The sequence below is a fragment of the Leucoraja erinacea genome, chromosome 21, assembly GCF_028641065.1.
Source record: "Leucoraja erinacea ecotype New England chromosome 21, Leri_hhj_1, whole genome shotgun sequence".
Lineage (NCBI taxonomy): Eukaryota > Metazoa > Chordata > Chondrichthyes > Rajiformes > Rajidae > Leucoraja > Leucoraja erinaceus.
The window spans coordinates 2,076,426-2,092,888 of record NC_073397.1 but is presented as its reverse complement, the minus strand read 5'-3'; the positions used below and the strand labels follow the sequence as shown (position 1 = coordinate 2,092,888).

At 44.6% G+C, this 16,463-nt stretch overlaps 1 protein-coding gene across 1 annotated transcript in view; it reads left to right on the top strand.

Annotated features, from left to right (window-relative positions):
* The window catches only part of LOC129707579 (short transient receptor potential channel 4-associated protein-like), a 66,208-nt gene that overhangs the window by 11,337 nt on the left and 38,408 nt on the right, over positions 1–16,463 (top strand). The window contains exons 3-4 of the mRNA XM_055652727.1: positions 3,577–3,709; positions 6,877–6,974. Coding sequence (XP_055508702.1) covers positions 3,577–3,709; positions 6,877–6,974 — 231 coding nt within the window. The remainder of the gene's footprint in view (positions 1–3,576; positions 3,710–6,876; positions 6,975–16,463) is intronic.

Genomic DNA, 16,463 nt, shown 5'->3' with positions numbered 1-16,463 from the left:
ATGGCTGGTGGGGTGAAAGGTGAGGACTAGGGGGACTCTGCCCTTGTTGCGAGTGCGGGGATAGGGAGAGAGAGCAGTGTTGCGGGGTATGGAAGAGCCCTGGTGCGAGCCTCATCTATGGTGGAGGAGGGGAACCTCCGGTAAACAGTGGTTTGATGTCAACAAATTGTCTCTAAATTTAAGCAAAACAAAGATGCTATTTGGAAAACATAAAACAAACCCTCAAGTACAATTGAAAATAAATAACATAAGTATAGAAAGAGTATATGAAAATACATTTCTTGGTGTGATCTTAAACAAAATCTGCTGGAAACCACATATAAACCATGTCAAAGCAAAACTGGCAAAGTCTATAGCAATATTGGGAAAATCAAGACACATTCTGGACTACACATCATTACATACTCTGTATAATACACTCATATTGCCATATCTGTGTTCCTGTGTGGAGAAATGGGGTAACACCTACAAAACCAATCTACAGCCATTATGCACATTACAAAAAAGAGCAATAAGAATTATCAATAACGTTGGATACCTTGAACATACCAATTTATTATTCTTAAAATCACATACACTGAAGTTCACCGATCTAGTTAAATTTAAGACTGCACAAATCATGTACAAAGCAAGAAATAATTTACTTCCAGGAAATATACAAAAACTTTATGGAAAGACAGGGTGGGTATAATTTGAGAGGGGAACATAATTTAAAAAAAAACTCAATGTCAGAACAACTTTTAAAAGTGTGTGCATAGCAATCAGTGGGGTGAATTTGTGCAATGGTCCGGAACAGGAGATAAAACTTAGCACAAACATAATTCAGTTTAAAAAGATGTACAAAAACACTTTTTTTTAAAGGATATTGGGATGAGGATAGGTGATTGTGAGTGGGATATTTGTTATACTGATTGTATTGGGAAGGGTGATTATAGAGTGATGGGTTGTATCTATGACTAAGAGATACTATGTAATATATGAGGGTTTTTTCTTCTTTTTTCTTTTTTTCTTACTTTTTTATGGCTGTAAATATTTGATTAGTGTATAAATGTAAATAAGTTGGTGTAAATGTAGCTGCTGGTGCACATATGGTGTACATATAGCTGTTAAATTTGTATAAGATTATTATAAGTAGTTGAATAAGGGGTGGGAATTAATGAGCTTTGGCTTCTTCCTGCTCCTTTTCAGACACATACGATTTCATTTATTTATAGATATTGTTTATGACACTTTATAAATATTCTTGTTTTGTTTTTTGTATGCTATTTCACACTAGCTTTTTATTCTTTTATTCTGTTGGAAATAAAGAATTGTGGGGGGATGGGATAGGGGGAGGTGAGGAGTGGGGGAGCATGCGGATAGAGGGAGAGGAGGGGGGCCGGGAGGGGAGCAGGGTTATGGAGGGAGGTAGTGACTGAGGGTATCCGCGCATGCGGATTTGAAAATAACTGAAAGTCCCACCTGTGAGTGCGCAGTGGGCCCGGCATGCGGGATTTGAAATGTCCGTGACGCTGAGGCTGGGGTGTGGTTTGGGGGCGGTGGCTCTGCTGCTCCAGGCTCACGGGGAGGGAGAGGAGTGGGACCCGGGGCAAGGACTAGGCCGCAGCCTTTGCCTCTCCCTCCCCGGCTCCAGGCAGCTCGGCACGCCCCCCCCACCCCCCCGCGACAGCCGCTGCCTCAAGTACAACTTCATCGCCAACGGCGTGGAGAAAACCACGTGGAGGTGGTTTACATCGTGATCCTGGGGAGGTGAGGAGAGAGAGTGGGGGATTGAGGGAGAGGAGGAGGTAGGGAGAGAGGGAAGGGAAAGTGGGGGAGGTGAGGAGGGAGAGTAGGGGAGAAGGGAGAGGAGGTAGGGAGTGGGGGATGGAGGGTAATGGGGAAGGTAAGGAGGGAGAGGGGAGGGTGGGATAGAAGGAGGTGAGGAATGGGGAGGAGGGGGATGGGGCAGAGGAGAGAGGTTAGGGAGGGAGTGACTGAAGGTAGGGGAAAGGAGAATGAGGGAGTAGTGAAGGAGGGAGTGGGGTAGGAGAGGGGAAAGAAGAATGAGGGTGGAGAGGGAGTACGCGAGGTAATGAAGGGGGGAGGGGGAAGCAGAGGAAGGTTGGTGGAGGTTGGGCGCTCCCACTTGCCGTCCGTGACTCGCGTCACAACGGGAATCTCTGGTGTCACAACGGGAACCCGTCAGCCACGCCTGCGCAATTGGGGGCTATGGGTGAGTGGTGGAATGTTGCGTTGAGGGAACGGGCCCATCGGCTCTGCACTTGGTTTAGTCTTAACTAAAATTTAATGCTGAAATATTTATCAGGATTTGGAGGCAGTGCAGATAGACACAAAATGTTGGAGTAACTCAATGGGTTGGGCAGCATCTCTGGAGAAAAAGAATAGGTGACGTATATGATTGGAACCCTTCTTTAAACTGCATTACGTTAGTGGCAGTGCATTGTTTGGAGTAACAATCCATGGCAATACAAGCTGGAAATTCAAAATGTCGACTAGTCGGTAATGATGACCAGGATTTATTATTTTTTTAAACCACTGTGCTTCACCAATGTTCAGTCAGAATTGATGTGGTGGAAGATTAAAGTTGAGTCAGCTCATTGTCAGTAACTATCCATGTCCCCTGAATTTGTCCCCAGACCCAAAAGACACATTGGTGATCTTTCTCCACTTTTTCTCAGTGCACTATAAATTTATCTGCTTTGTGCCTGTGCTTTTTACAAAAAAAAAACATAACCTAGTATGGAGTGATTGTCAGAGTGGGAGATGCTGGATAATAATGCTTACAGAATCCTCATTTGCAGAAAAGGAGGTGCTGGAGGCCTTCAAGCACATTAAGGTAGATAAATTCCTGGGGCCTGATCAGACTGGAGCGTGTAACAAGTGGTTCTCACGGACCTGTGCTGGGTCCACCCTTTGCTATTTGTATTAATGATTTGGATGTGAATGTATGTGACATGGTTAGTGATGTGACACTGCCTGAGAAGGTGGTGGAAGCAGTTTCTCTCTCAATTCAATTCAATTCAATTCAACTTTAATGTCATCGCACAAATACAAGTATCAGTACAACGAAATGCAGTTTTGCGTCAGTCCGTAGTAGTTGTACATAAAGAAAAAACAAAAAAAATAGAAAGAGGGAAGATACAGAATAATCAGGAAATACAGAATGATTAAACAAAGGGGACGGAGGGACCAGAAAAATCTATCGTCGGGACTCCGAGTTCAGCAGTGTGATTGTGTTGTTATAGAAGCTTTTCCTCATCCTGCTGGTACGTGACCTGAGGCTCCTGTACCGCCTCCCTGATGGGAGGAGGGCAAACAGTCCATGGTTGGGGTGTGAGGGGTCTTTGACATTGAATAATCAATACCTATTAGGCAACATAACTTGCAGGTAAATGGAATTAGTTGATGGTTGAAGTAAATGTGGACTAAAGAACCTATTTTTGTGCTGTAGGACTCCAACAATATCCATTTTCCAAGTCTGAATTTCCGCATCACAGCCTTTAGTTGGAGCACGTAATGGGCTATAAGGAGCTCATCCAATATACAGCTGATTTCTTCTGTTTCTGTTTGCAGATTCCAGATTCCTTGCTCCGAGAGAGGGATAAGATTGCAAAATGGAATGGCATCCCTCATCTGGTGCAGAAATTATATGAAAACAGCCAACCCAACAATGATGATCTCTTGCTGTGCCAAGGAATCTTAAAGGTGAGTTATGGTGCAACACACTTTGTGTATTCTTAAAGGGAGCATCAGCAGAGCTTTAGAAATACAGGTGCACAACCTTTTATCTGAAAGCCTTGGGACCAGACACTTTTCGTAATTCAGAATTTTTTGGCTTTCGGAATGGAAGATTTTTAGCGTAGATTTTAACGGCTGGCGCAGTGGTAGAGTGCTCGGCTCATATCCGCAAGGTCGGGAGTTTGCGCCTCGATCCCGGCAGTTACTCGATCGCGAGTTTGAGTCTTCAATATAGTTTTTTCTTGCAGAATAGGAGAGAATAGGGAGGGTTAGGCTGGGATCATTCTCTGCGAGATGATCTTTGTGCGGGAGACAAGTGTAGGAGAGGTGTACTGACTGTGTGGGAACTTTGGAATTGATTGCCCACCATTCTCAAAAGCCGCTGTGTCTCCCTGTCCCTCCAACTCCAGAGGAATCCGCTCCCCGATGGGCCGCTACGGCGACAAGTGGCAGTTCGCCCACAGCCCGAGCTGCGCCCCCTCATCCGCAACCCGGGTTCCTCTGGAGTTGGAGCGGGGCTGGGCTAGAGTTGTTGCTGGCTGTGAGTCTCTGGGATCTCCGTGCTTGCAGTGGGCCTGGGGGTCGGTGTCCCGATGAGGGGGCGCAGCTCGGGCTGTGGGCGAACTGCCACTTGTCGCCGTAGCGGCTCATCGGGGAGCGGCTTCTGGTGGTCCTGACGTCTCTCAGCTCCTGTCCAGGGGGATGGCCGGAGACCTCAGGACCAACAAGAACCCGCTCCCCGATGCGCCGCTACAGCGACAAGTGGCAGTTCGCCCACAGCCCGAGCTGCGCCCCCTCATCCGCAACCAGGGTTCCTCTGGAGTTGGAGCAGGTGCTTGCAGTCGGTGTCCTGTTGGTCCTGACGTCTCATGCCACCCCCCTGGAATAGAGCTGAGACTGGGAACTGTACCGCCCTTGCCCCCCTCCCTCTGCAACTGCAAACAATCCCACAGTTCCCAGTCTCAGCTCCTGTACGGGGGGGTGGCCGGAGACGTCACAGCCCGAGCTGCACCCCCTCATCCGCAACCCCAAGACCAAGACGTACCTTGCACACCATCAGCTTCTGTCCCTACGGGGAGCGTGTTCCTCTGGAGTTGGAACGGGGCTGGGCTGCTGCTGGCTGTGGGTCTCTGGGATCTCCGTGCTTGCAGTGGGCCTGGGGGTCGGTGTCCCGTTGGTCCTGACGTCACCGGTGACTGGCACTGACCTGCTGGCAACTCCGACGTGAAGACAGTACAAAGCCCCCACGCCGGTGCAATGGGCGGGGAGCTGGAGAGGGGAGGGAAGGGGTCACACACATGGCCGGGAAGCAGAGGGGTGTGGGTGGGGTGAAACTGAAGGGAGCGACAATCTGCTGCTGCCTGCCCGCTGAGTTAAAAAGTTCCCACGCAAGACTCACAATACACTGTGTATCGTGAGTCTACCGTGGGAACTTTTTAACTCAGCGGGCAGGCAGCAGCAGATTGTTAATCATTAACCCTCTCGCGCAATATACCCTCACCTTCTCTTTTATGAATGGGGATTTAGTTCCCCTTTCTTCGAAGACCGACCAGAGGTTCCGCTGTCACCTCTGCGGGCCGCCATCGGTGAACGTCTTCAAGGACCGAAAAAATGTCCGCTATTCGGAGCTTTTCGTTATTTGGAACTTCGGATAAAAGGTTGTGCACCTGTACAGAATATGGTTGAAGTACTCGGGTCAGACAGGGTCTGTGGAGAAAGAGAGAAACGATTAACATTTCGAGTCTGAATTTTCATCAGAACATGATTTCTCGATCCTCCTGCCAAAAACGTTGTCATGTTCCTTTTATTAGGGATCAAATCACTTTTAACTTTGTTTTGGCTCACTTTGCATTGTGTGTCACTTTGAGGGTGAGCATTTGGGTTGTAGACTTCTGGCTAACCTCAGTACTTAGGCATGAGATTTCTAAATTTGGTAAGGTGCCGCCGCAAGGCTTCACTGCCGCCATGGCCCCATTGCCACGAGGTTTCACCATTGCCGAGGCCTCACCGCTGTCGACGCCCCCACTTCACACTTCCGTAGAGCTGACCTGGGCCCCAGCCGCGGACGCCATCGGTCGCTTCGTCCGACCCGGGCTTCTACCCACAAGGTCCGGATCGGGGTTCTACGCGGCGATCCGGGAGGCATCGAGACCACGGCGCCTCGATGAAGGCCTCTGGCCGCGTTCTCAGTCCATAGTTGGGATACCTTCTGGCCGTGCAATACAATGTATTGTTGCATTTCCAACTTGGACTCGCCAATGAGTTTGCAAATAGTATTCCACTGACTTTACAAATTCTGGCAATCAGAAAATGTCCAGCAATCAAAAGAATATAAAACATTATTCCCTTTTTCTTTTTTTTTTTAAATAATTTGACAATTGATTTTTAAAAATGGCATCTTTAATTTCAATTTTTGAGAACACTTTCAAATATTGTCTTAAATTCCAGGTTGAGTTCTAATTTTGTCCACTGTACTTAATTTGACCGAGTAGTAATGTAGCACAATATGATCATCTTTGAAGTAGTTGGATCATAATTTTCATCCTACCTGTTAGTAATTGGATTTGAAATTTGTTTGGCGTTTAAATACATTGGTAAAGGATACAACTCTCTAATTAAAATAAACAAGCAAGGAACGGGTATCATGTTACAAGTAGGTGTAGGTGTAATATAAAATATTTCTGATATGATTTAAATGTAAACAAGCAAGGAGTTGGTGTCATTTTAAGGAATGATTACCACAAATTTTCAGTGTAAATTAAGAAGTAACAAGCAAGTAAAATGTGTTATTTTAAGGTACAATAAAATAAATTACAGTATAAATTAAGAGTAAACGGGCAAGAAAACTGTCATTTCAAGGTACGATTATCAAATAAATTCTGGAAGCCCATCCCTATTCCTCTATTTTCATTTTTTTCCTGTCTCATGCCTGAGTACTGTTTGGCAATTTTACAATTTTGGAATATTAGGAATACAGAAAATAATGAGTTTGAAACTCTTGAAATAAATTGAAGATGGTGGATAATATAAGTAAGTTAAGTTCTGAAAGGAAAACACATTTTGGCTGCTTAGGTTTGGTTGGCTGGGGTTTAATGTTTCATTCTTTGCCCGTGTGTGTGTGTGTGTGTGTAGGAGAGATTGCTCCACTCCTCTCGATGGAAGCAATGGCATTTGTGACGGAGGATGGGAAAGGTGCCCAAGAATCCAAATTCCCCAAGAGTGACCATAATATGGTTGAGTTCTTCATTAGCACATTGTTAATTCAGAAACAATGTTTCTGAACTTAAAGAAAGGTAACTTTGAGGGTATGAGACGTGAATTGGCCAAGATTGACTGGCAATTAATTCTAAAAGGGTTGACGGTGGATATGCAATGGAAGACATTTAAAGACTGCATGGATGAAACTACAAAAATTGTTCATCCCAGTTTTGCAAAAGAATAAGGGAAGTTAGTACATCCATGGATAACAAGGGAAACCAGGGATAGTATCAAAGCGAAGGATGATGCGTACAAATTAGCCAGAAAAAGCAGCATACCGGAGGACTGGGAGAAATTCAAAGACCAGCAGAGGAGGACAAAGGGCTTAATTAGGAAAGGAAAAATAGATTATGAAAGAAAACTGGCAGGGAACATAAAAACTGACTGCAAAAGATTTTATAGATATGTGAAAAGAAAGAGATTAGTTAAAACAAATGTAGGTCCCTTGCAGTCAGAAACAGGTGAGTTGATCATGGGGAACAAGGATATGACGGACCAATTGAATAACTTGTCGTGGGTAAATTGAATGGATTAAAGGCCGATAAATCCCCAGGGCCAGATAGGCTGCATCCCAGAGTACTTAAGGAAGTAGCTCCAGAAATAGTGGTTGCATTAGTAATAATCTTTCAAAACTCTTTAGATTCTGGAGTAGTTCCTGAAGATTGGCGGGTAGCAAACGTAACCCCACTTTTTAAGAAGGGAGGGAGAGAGAAAATGGGGAATTACAGACCAGTTAGTTAACATCGGTAGTGGGGAAACTGCTAGAGTCAGTTATTAAAGATGGGATAGCAGCACAGATTTGGAAAGTGGTGAAATCATTGGACATGGATTTACGAAAGGTAAATCATGTCTGACGAATCTTATAGAATTTTTCGAGGATGTAACTAGTAGCGTGGATAGGGGAGAACCAGTGGATGTGGTGTACTGGACTTCCAGAAGGCTTTCAACAAGGTCCCACATAAGAGATTAGTATACAAACGTAAAGCAGAAGGCATTGGGGGTTCAGTATTGATGTGGATAGAGAACTGGCTGGCAAACAGGAAGCAAAGAGTAGGAGTAAACGGGTCCTTTTCACAATGGCAGGCAGTGACTAGTGGGGTACCCCAAGGCTCAGTACTGGGACCCCAGCTATTTACAATATATATTAATGATCTGGATGAGGGAATTGAAGGCAATATCTCAAGTTTGCGGATGACACTAAGCTAGTGTTTTTGGATAGGCTGGGTGAGTGGGCAAATGTTTGGCAGATGCAGTATAATGTGGATAAATGTGAGGTTATCCATTTTGGTGGCAAAAACGGGAAAGCAGACTATTATCTAAATGGTGGCCAATTGGGAAAGGGGGAGATGCAGCGAGACCTGGGTGTCATGGTACACCACAAAAGGATTTGAGTATAGGAGCAGGGAGGTTCTACTGCAGTTGTACAAGGTCTTGGTGAGACCACACCTGGAGTATTGCGTAGTTTTGGTCTCCAAATGAGGAAGGACATTATTGCCATAGAGGGTGTGCAGAGACGGTTCACCAGACTGATTCCTGGGATGTCAGGACTGTCTTGTGAAGAAAGACTGGATAGACTTGGTTTATACTCTCTAGAATTTAGGAGATTGAGAGGTGATCTTATAGAAACTTACAAAATTCTTAAGGGGTTGGACAGGCTAGATGCAGGAAGATTGCTCCCGATGTTAGGGAAGTCCAGGACAAGGGTCACAGCTTTAGATAAGGATAAGGGGGAAATCCTTTAAAACCGAGATGAGAAGAACATTCGACAAGCCAGTTCAATATTTAAGATGTGGCCTTGTGCTAAGGGGATCAGGGGGTATGGAGAGAAGGCAGGTATCTAAGGGGGATCAGGGGGATTGACTGGATACTGAGTTGGATGATATCAGCCATGATCATATTGAATGGCGGTGCAGGCTCGAAGGGCCGAATTACTCCTGCACCTAATTTCTATGTTTCTATGAGCTGCTATGAAGTACCATTCGACAAGCAAAATAAATTATCTTGCTGAAAGTTTAAAATCTTGAATAGTGAGAACAGAGGGATAACTTTTATCATTTGGTTTTTTTCCTCCAGATATTCCTTTATTTTACAATAGCCAATAGGTGCAGGAGTAGGCCATTTGGCCCTTCGAGCCAGCACTGCCATTCAATGTGATCATGGCTGATCATCCCCAATCAGTGCCCCGTTCCTGCCTTCTCCCCATATCCCCTGACTCCACTATTTTTAAGAGCCCTATCTAGCTCTCTTGAAAGCATCCAGAAAACCTGCATCCACCGCCCTCTGAGGCAAAGAATTCCACAGACTCGCCAATCTCTGTAAGAAAAAGTGTATCCTCGTCTCCGTTCTAAATGGCTTACTCCTTATTCTTGAACTGTGGCCGCTGGTTCTGGACTCCCCCAACATCGGGAACATGTTTCTTGCCTCTAGTGTGTCCAAGCCCTTAACAATCTTATATGTTTCAATGAGATTCCCTCTCATCCTTCTAAACTCCAGAATGTACAAGCCCAGCTACTCCATTCCCTCAGCATATGACAGTCCCGCCATCCCGGGAATTAAACGTAAATCTACGCTGCACTCCCTCAATAGCAAGAATGCCCTTCCTCAAATTAGGGGACTAAAACTGCACACAATACTCCAGGTGTAGTCTCACTAGGGCTCTGTACAACTGCAGAAGGACCTCTTTGCTCCTATATTCGATTCCTGGCGTTATAAAGGCCAACATGTCATTCACTTTCTTCACTGCCTGCTATACCTGCATGCTTACTTTCATAGACTGATGTACAAGGACCCCCCAGATCCCGTTGTACTTCCCCTTTTCCCAATTTAACGCCATTTAGCTAGTAATCTGCCTTCCTGTTTTTGCTACCAAAATGGATAACCCACATTTATCCGCATTAAACTTCATCTGCCATGCATCTGCCCACTCCCCCAACCTGTCCAAGTTACCCTACATTCTCATAGCATCCTCTTCACAGTTCACACTGCCACCCAGCTGTGTCATCTGCAAATTTGCTAATGTTACTTCGAATCCCTTCATCCAAATCATTGATGTATATTGTAAATAGCTGCGGTCCCAGCACCGAGCCTTGCGGTACCCCACTAGTCACTGCCTGCCATTCTGAAAGGGACCCGTTAATCCCTACTCTTTGTTTCCTGTCTGCCAACCACTTCCCTATCCATGTCAGTACTCTACCCCCAATTCCATGTGCCCTAATTTTGCCCACTAATCTCCTATGTGGGACCTTATCAAATGCTTTCTGAAAGTCCAGGTACACTACATCCACTGGCTCTCCCTTGTCCATTTTCTTAGTTGCATCTTCAACAAATTCCAGAAGATTGGTTGAGCATGATTTCCCCTTCGTAAATCCATGCTGACTCGGACCGATCCTGTTACTGCTATCCAAATGTACGGCTATCTCATCTTTTATAATTGACTCCAGTATCTTCACCACCACCGATGTCGGGCTAACTGGTCTATAATTCCCCGTTTTCTCTCTCCCGCCTTTCTTAAAAAGTGGGATAACATTAGCTACCCTCCAATCCACAGGAACTGATGCTGGGTCTATAGAACATTGGAAAATTATCACCAATGCATCCACGATTTCTAGAGCCACTTCCTTAAGTACCCTGGGGTGCAGACCATCAGGCCCTGGGGATTTATCAGCCTTCAGTCCCAGCAGTCTATCCAACACCATTTCCTGCCTAATGTGGATTTCCTTCAGTTCCTCTGTCACCCCAAATCTCTGGCCACTACTGTATCGGGAAGATTGTTTGTGTCGTCCTTAGTGAAGACAGACCCAAAGTACCTGTTCAATTTATCTGCCATTTCCTTGTTCTCCATAATAAATTCACCTTTTTCAGTCTTCAAGGGTCCAACTTTGGTCTTAACTAATTTTTTCCTCTTCACATACCTAAAGAAGCTTTTACTATCCTGCTTTATATTATTAGCTAGCTTACCTTCGTACCTCATCTTTTCTCCCCGTATTGTCTTTTTGGTTATCTTCTGTTCTTTAAACATTACCTAATCCTCTTGCTTCCCGCTCATCTTTGCTATGTTGTACTCCTTCGCTTTATACTGTCCCTGACGTCCCTTGTCATCCATGGGCGTCCCTTTCTCCCCTTGGAATCTTTCTTCCTCCTAGGAATGAACTGATCCTGCACCTTCTGTATTATTCCTAGAAACACATGCCATTTTTGTTCAACTGTCATCCCTGCTAGTGTATCTTTCCAGTCAACTTTGGCCAGCTCCTCCTTCATGACCCCATAGTCCCCTTTATTCAACTGTAACACTGACACCTCCGATCTACTCTTCTCCCTCTCCAGTTGTAGATTAAACCGTACCATGTTATGGTCACTGCCTCCTAATGGCTCGTTAACCTCGAATCTTTTATCAAATCCGGTTCATTACATAACACTAAATCCAGAATTGCCTTCTCCCTGGTAGGCTCCAATACAAGCTGTTCAAAGAATCCATCACAAAGGCACTTCACAAAGTCCCTTTCTTGGGGTCCAGTACTAACCGGATTCTTATAGTCTACCTGCATGTTGAAATCTCCCATAACAACCACAGAATTACTTTTACTACATGCCAATCTTAACTCCTGATTCAACTTGTGTCCTGCCCTATGGTAAATGGTAGGGAATTGAAGAATACAGTTGAACAGAGGGATCTGGGTATAACCGTGCATAGTTCCTTGAAGGTGGAATCTCATATAGATAGGGTGGTAAAGAAAGCTTTTGGTATACTAGCCTTTATAAATCAGAGCATTGAGTATAGAAGCTGGGATGTAATGTTAAAATTGTACAAGGCATTGGTGAGACCAAATCTGGAGTATGGTGTACAATTTTGGTCGCCCAATTATAGGAAGGATGTTAACAAAATAGAGAGAGTACAGAGGAGTTTTACTAGAATGTTGCCTGGGTTTCAACAACTAAGTTACAGAGATAGGTTGAATAAGTTAGGTCTTTATTCTCTGGAGCGCAGAAGGTTAAGGGGGGACCTGATAGAGGTCTTTAAAATGATGAGAGGGATAGACAGAGTTGATGTGGACAAGCTTTTCCCTTTGAGAATAGGGAAGATTCAAACAAGAGGACATGACTTCAGAATTAAGGGACAGAAGTTTAGGGGTAATATGAGGGGGTACTTCTTTACTCAGAGAGTGGTAGCGGTGTGGAATGAGCTTCCAGTGGAAGTGGTGGAGGCAGGTTCATTGGTATCATTTAAAAATAAATTGGATAGGCATATGAATGAGAAGGGAATGGAGGGTTATGGTATGAGTGCAGACAGGTGGGACTAAGGGGGGAAAAAATATGTTCGGCACGGACTTGTAGGGCCGAGATGACCTGTTTCCGTGCTGTAATTGTTATATGGTTATATGGTTACTGTTTGGGGGCCTGTAGATTAGTCCCATTAGGGTCTTTGCCTGTTGAATGCTGACCAGTATCCAGCTAATGTGTGTTTCTACTGTATACATTGTAAATTGTATTGTATATTGAGTTTAGAAGCATAATTAGCATTGTAAACACTAGATATTGGCTTGCTCAGCTTTTCATTGCCTGTAGGACAGAGTACAATCACTTATAGTCATAGTGATACAGTGGAAACAGGCCCTTTGGCCCTACTTAAAGACAAATTTCAGACAGTCTCACCTGGTCCAGGAACAACACTGGGATTGTCAAACGGGCCCATCAGCGATTGCACTACCTGAGGAAACTCAAACAGGCCTCACTCCCTACCAACATCCTCAGGACTTTTTACAGGGGCATGGTGGAGTCAGTACTCACGTACTGCATGAACACGTGGTACTCCAACTATAACCTGCTCAGACAGGAAGGCTCTGCAGAGGGTAGTGAGGGGAGCAGAAAGGATCATTGGTGTCTCCTTACCCTCGGTACAAGATTTGTTCCAGAGCCATTGTCTGAAAAAAGCTCTGAGAATAGCTAAGGACAAACTGCACCCCCTCCACACACACACACCTAGATCTCCTGCCATCAGGCAAGAGATACCGTAGCATCAAAGCCCGGACTACCAGACTGCTAAACAGCTTACTGCCACAGGCTGTGAGGCTACTAAACAGTCACTCCACCTGATTCTGCTGGTTTGCACTGACAATTTAATAATTCTGGTACTGGCCACTCAAACAGCTGCCCTGGACATTTTAATGACTTTTTACTGTACTTTAATGTTGCTGTTTTACCTGCTTTTAATTATTTATACTGTTTCATCAGGGACTGGATTGTTTTTACTGTTATGTGTGAAATGTTTAAGATTTATGTGCGATGCTCCGGTATTCCCTGTGAAACATCTTCTCATTTTGCACTGTACAATTGTTGCTTTGCAAGATGACAATAAAGGTTGATTGATTGATTGATTGACTTGCACACACTGGCCAACATATCCCAGCTACACTCGTCCCACCTGCCTGTGTGCAGAAACATAGAAAATAGGTGCAGGAGTAGGCCATTCGGCCCTTCGAGTTAGCACTGCCATTCAACATCTTTACTAGAATGTTGCCTGGGTTTCAGCAACTAACTTACAGGGAAAGGTTGAACAAGTTAGGGCTTTGTTCTTTGGAGTGCAGAAGGTTAAGGGGGGACTTGATAGAGGTCTTTAAAATGATGAGAGGGATAGACAGTTGACGTGGATAAGCTTCTCCCACTGAGAGTAGGGAAGATTCAAACAAGGGGACATGACTTGAGAATTAAGGGACAGAAGTTTAGGGATAACATGAGGGGGAACTTCTTTACTCAAAGAGTGGTGGCTGTGAGCTTCCAGTGAAGGTGGTGGAGGCAGGTTCGTTTTGATCATTTAAAAATAAATTGGATAGTTATATGGATGGGAAAGGAATGGAGGGTTATGGTCTGAGCGCAGGTATATGGGACTAGGGGAGAATACGTGTTCGGCACGGACTAGAAGGGTCGAGATTGCCTGTTTCCGTGCTGTAATTGTTATATGGTTATATGGTTATAATATGATCATGGCTGATCATCCAAAATCAGTACCCTGTTCCCAGTTTCTCCCCATATCCCTTGATTCTGTTAGCCGTAAGAACTAAATCTAATTCTCTCTTGGAAACATCCAGTAAATCAGTTTCAACTGCCTTCTGTGGCAGAGATTTCCACAGATTCACAACTCTCTGGGTGAAACGTTTTTCCTCATCTCAGTCCGAAATGGCCTACCCCTTATTCTTAAACTGTGACCCCTGATTCTGGAATCCCCCAACAAGGGGAACATTTTTCCTGCATCTAGCCTGTCCAATCCCTTAATAATTTTATGTTTCTATAAGAACACTTCTCATCCTTCTGAATTCCAGTGATGATAAGCCCAGTCGATGCATTCTTTCATCATATGTCAGTCCTGGCATAGAAACATAGAAAACAGGTGCAGGAGGAGGCCATTCGGCCCTTTGAGCCAGCACCGCCATTCATTGTGATCATGACTGATCGTCCCCAATCAATAACCCGTGCCTGCCTTCTCTCGTTCATCCTGGGAATTAACCTGGTGAACCTCCGTTGCACTCCCTCAATGGCAAGAAAGTCCTTCCTCAAATTAGGAGACCAAAACTGCACACAATACTCCAGGTGTGATCTCGCCAGGGCCCTGTACAACTGCAGTAGGACCTCTTTGCTCCTATACTCAAATCCTCTCACTATGAAGGCCAAGATGCCATTTTCTTTCTTCGCTGCCTGTTGTACCTGCATGCTTGCTTTCAGTGACTATGTGCAAGGACACCCAGATCCCGTTGCATCTCCCCTTTTACTAATCTGACACCATTCAGATCAGTCTGAAGAAGAGTCTCGACCTGAAACGTCACCCATTCTTTCTCCAGAGATGCTGCCTGTCCCGCTGAGTTACTCCAGCATTTTGTGTCTACCTTCAATTTAAAACAGCATCTGCAGTTCTTTCGTACCCACCATTCAGATAATAATCTGCCTTGTTCTTGCCACCAAAGTGAATAGCTTCTCATTTATCCACGTGAGGTTTATCCACTTTTGGTCCATATCCCTCCAAACCTGTCCTATCCATGTACCTGTCTAACTGTTTCTTAAATGCTGAGATAGTCCCTGTCCCATCTACCTCCTCTGGCAGCTTGTTCCATACACCCACCACCCTTTGAAAAAGTTATCAATCGGATTACTATTAAATATTTTCCCTTCACCTTAAACCTATGTCCTCTGGTCCTCGATTTATCTTCTCTGAGCAAGAGACTTTGTGCATCTGCCCAATCTACTCCTCATGATTTTATACACATGAAATGATGTTTCATTTTGTTACGTCTTTCTTTGGGTTTGTTTTTGCACAAGGTAGCTGTCTTGTAATAGTGAATGTAAGCTGCTATTTTGCATCTTTGCAGTCAACACAGCTTCATTTGTGAACACCAAATGATTTTCCTGCCATATTCTGTTGGAGCAGTTTGTCTGGGAACCTGGTATTAAATTACTGCTTGGTAATGGTTTTGCAACATGAAATATTGATTGAAGCAATAACATTCAATATGTAGAATAACAGAGTCACATAACACAGAAATCGCCTCTTTGGCTCAACTTGTTCCATGCTGACCAAGTTGTTTTTCTGAGCTTCATTTGGTCCGCATCCCTCTTAAACCCTCCTATCCGGGGTACTGATTTTAGATGATCAGCCATAATCATATTGAATGGCGGTGCTTGCTCGAAGGGCCTAATGGCCTACTCCTGCACCTATTTTCTATGTCTTCGATCCCTGAATCTGGCCAACTGATTTTTAAAACATTGTAATTGTACAGGCCTCTACAACTTCCTGTGCCAGCTTGCTCCATATTCTCGCTGCTCCTGTTGTTGAAAAATCCGCCTCTCAGATTAGGATGTTAGTTATAGAAAGTTGTTCTTGAACCTGGAGGTCACGGTTCTCGGGCTCCTGCACCACCTTTCTCAATTTTAGTTTATTGTCACGTTTACCGAGGTACATTGAAAAGCTTTTTGTTTTCTGATGGCAGCAGTGAGATGAGAACCTGGCCATGGTGGTGTGAATCTTTCATATTGACTGACTTTCCGAGGCAGCATTTCCTGCAGATCCCTTTGACAGTGAGGGGGTCAATACCTGTAATGGACCGGAAATGTCCACTATTTTCTGTGGCATCCTTCGTTCTTGGGTTTTCGAGAAGCCAAATCGGGCTGTGTAGCATTCTCTCTACTGTATACATGTAGGAGTTTTTTTGCAACATGCTGAATCTCCTTAATCATCTGAGGAAGTGGAGGCATTGGTGAGCTGTCTTAGATTGTATCAATGTGCTGGGCCCAGGACATATCTTCAGAGATCTGTGGGCTCAGGAACTTGAAACTGTTGACTCTCTCCACCGCTGTCCTGTCGGTGAAGATCGTTTCATGAATCCTCTCTTTTCCCGGTGGGAATTCTAGCTTCTTTCATCTCTGAACTTCAGAGACACTGCAACTGATTGCTGTAGTAACTGAACAAAAATCAAAAGGAC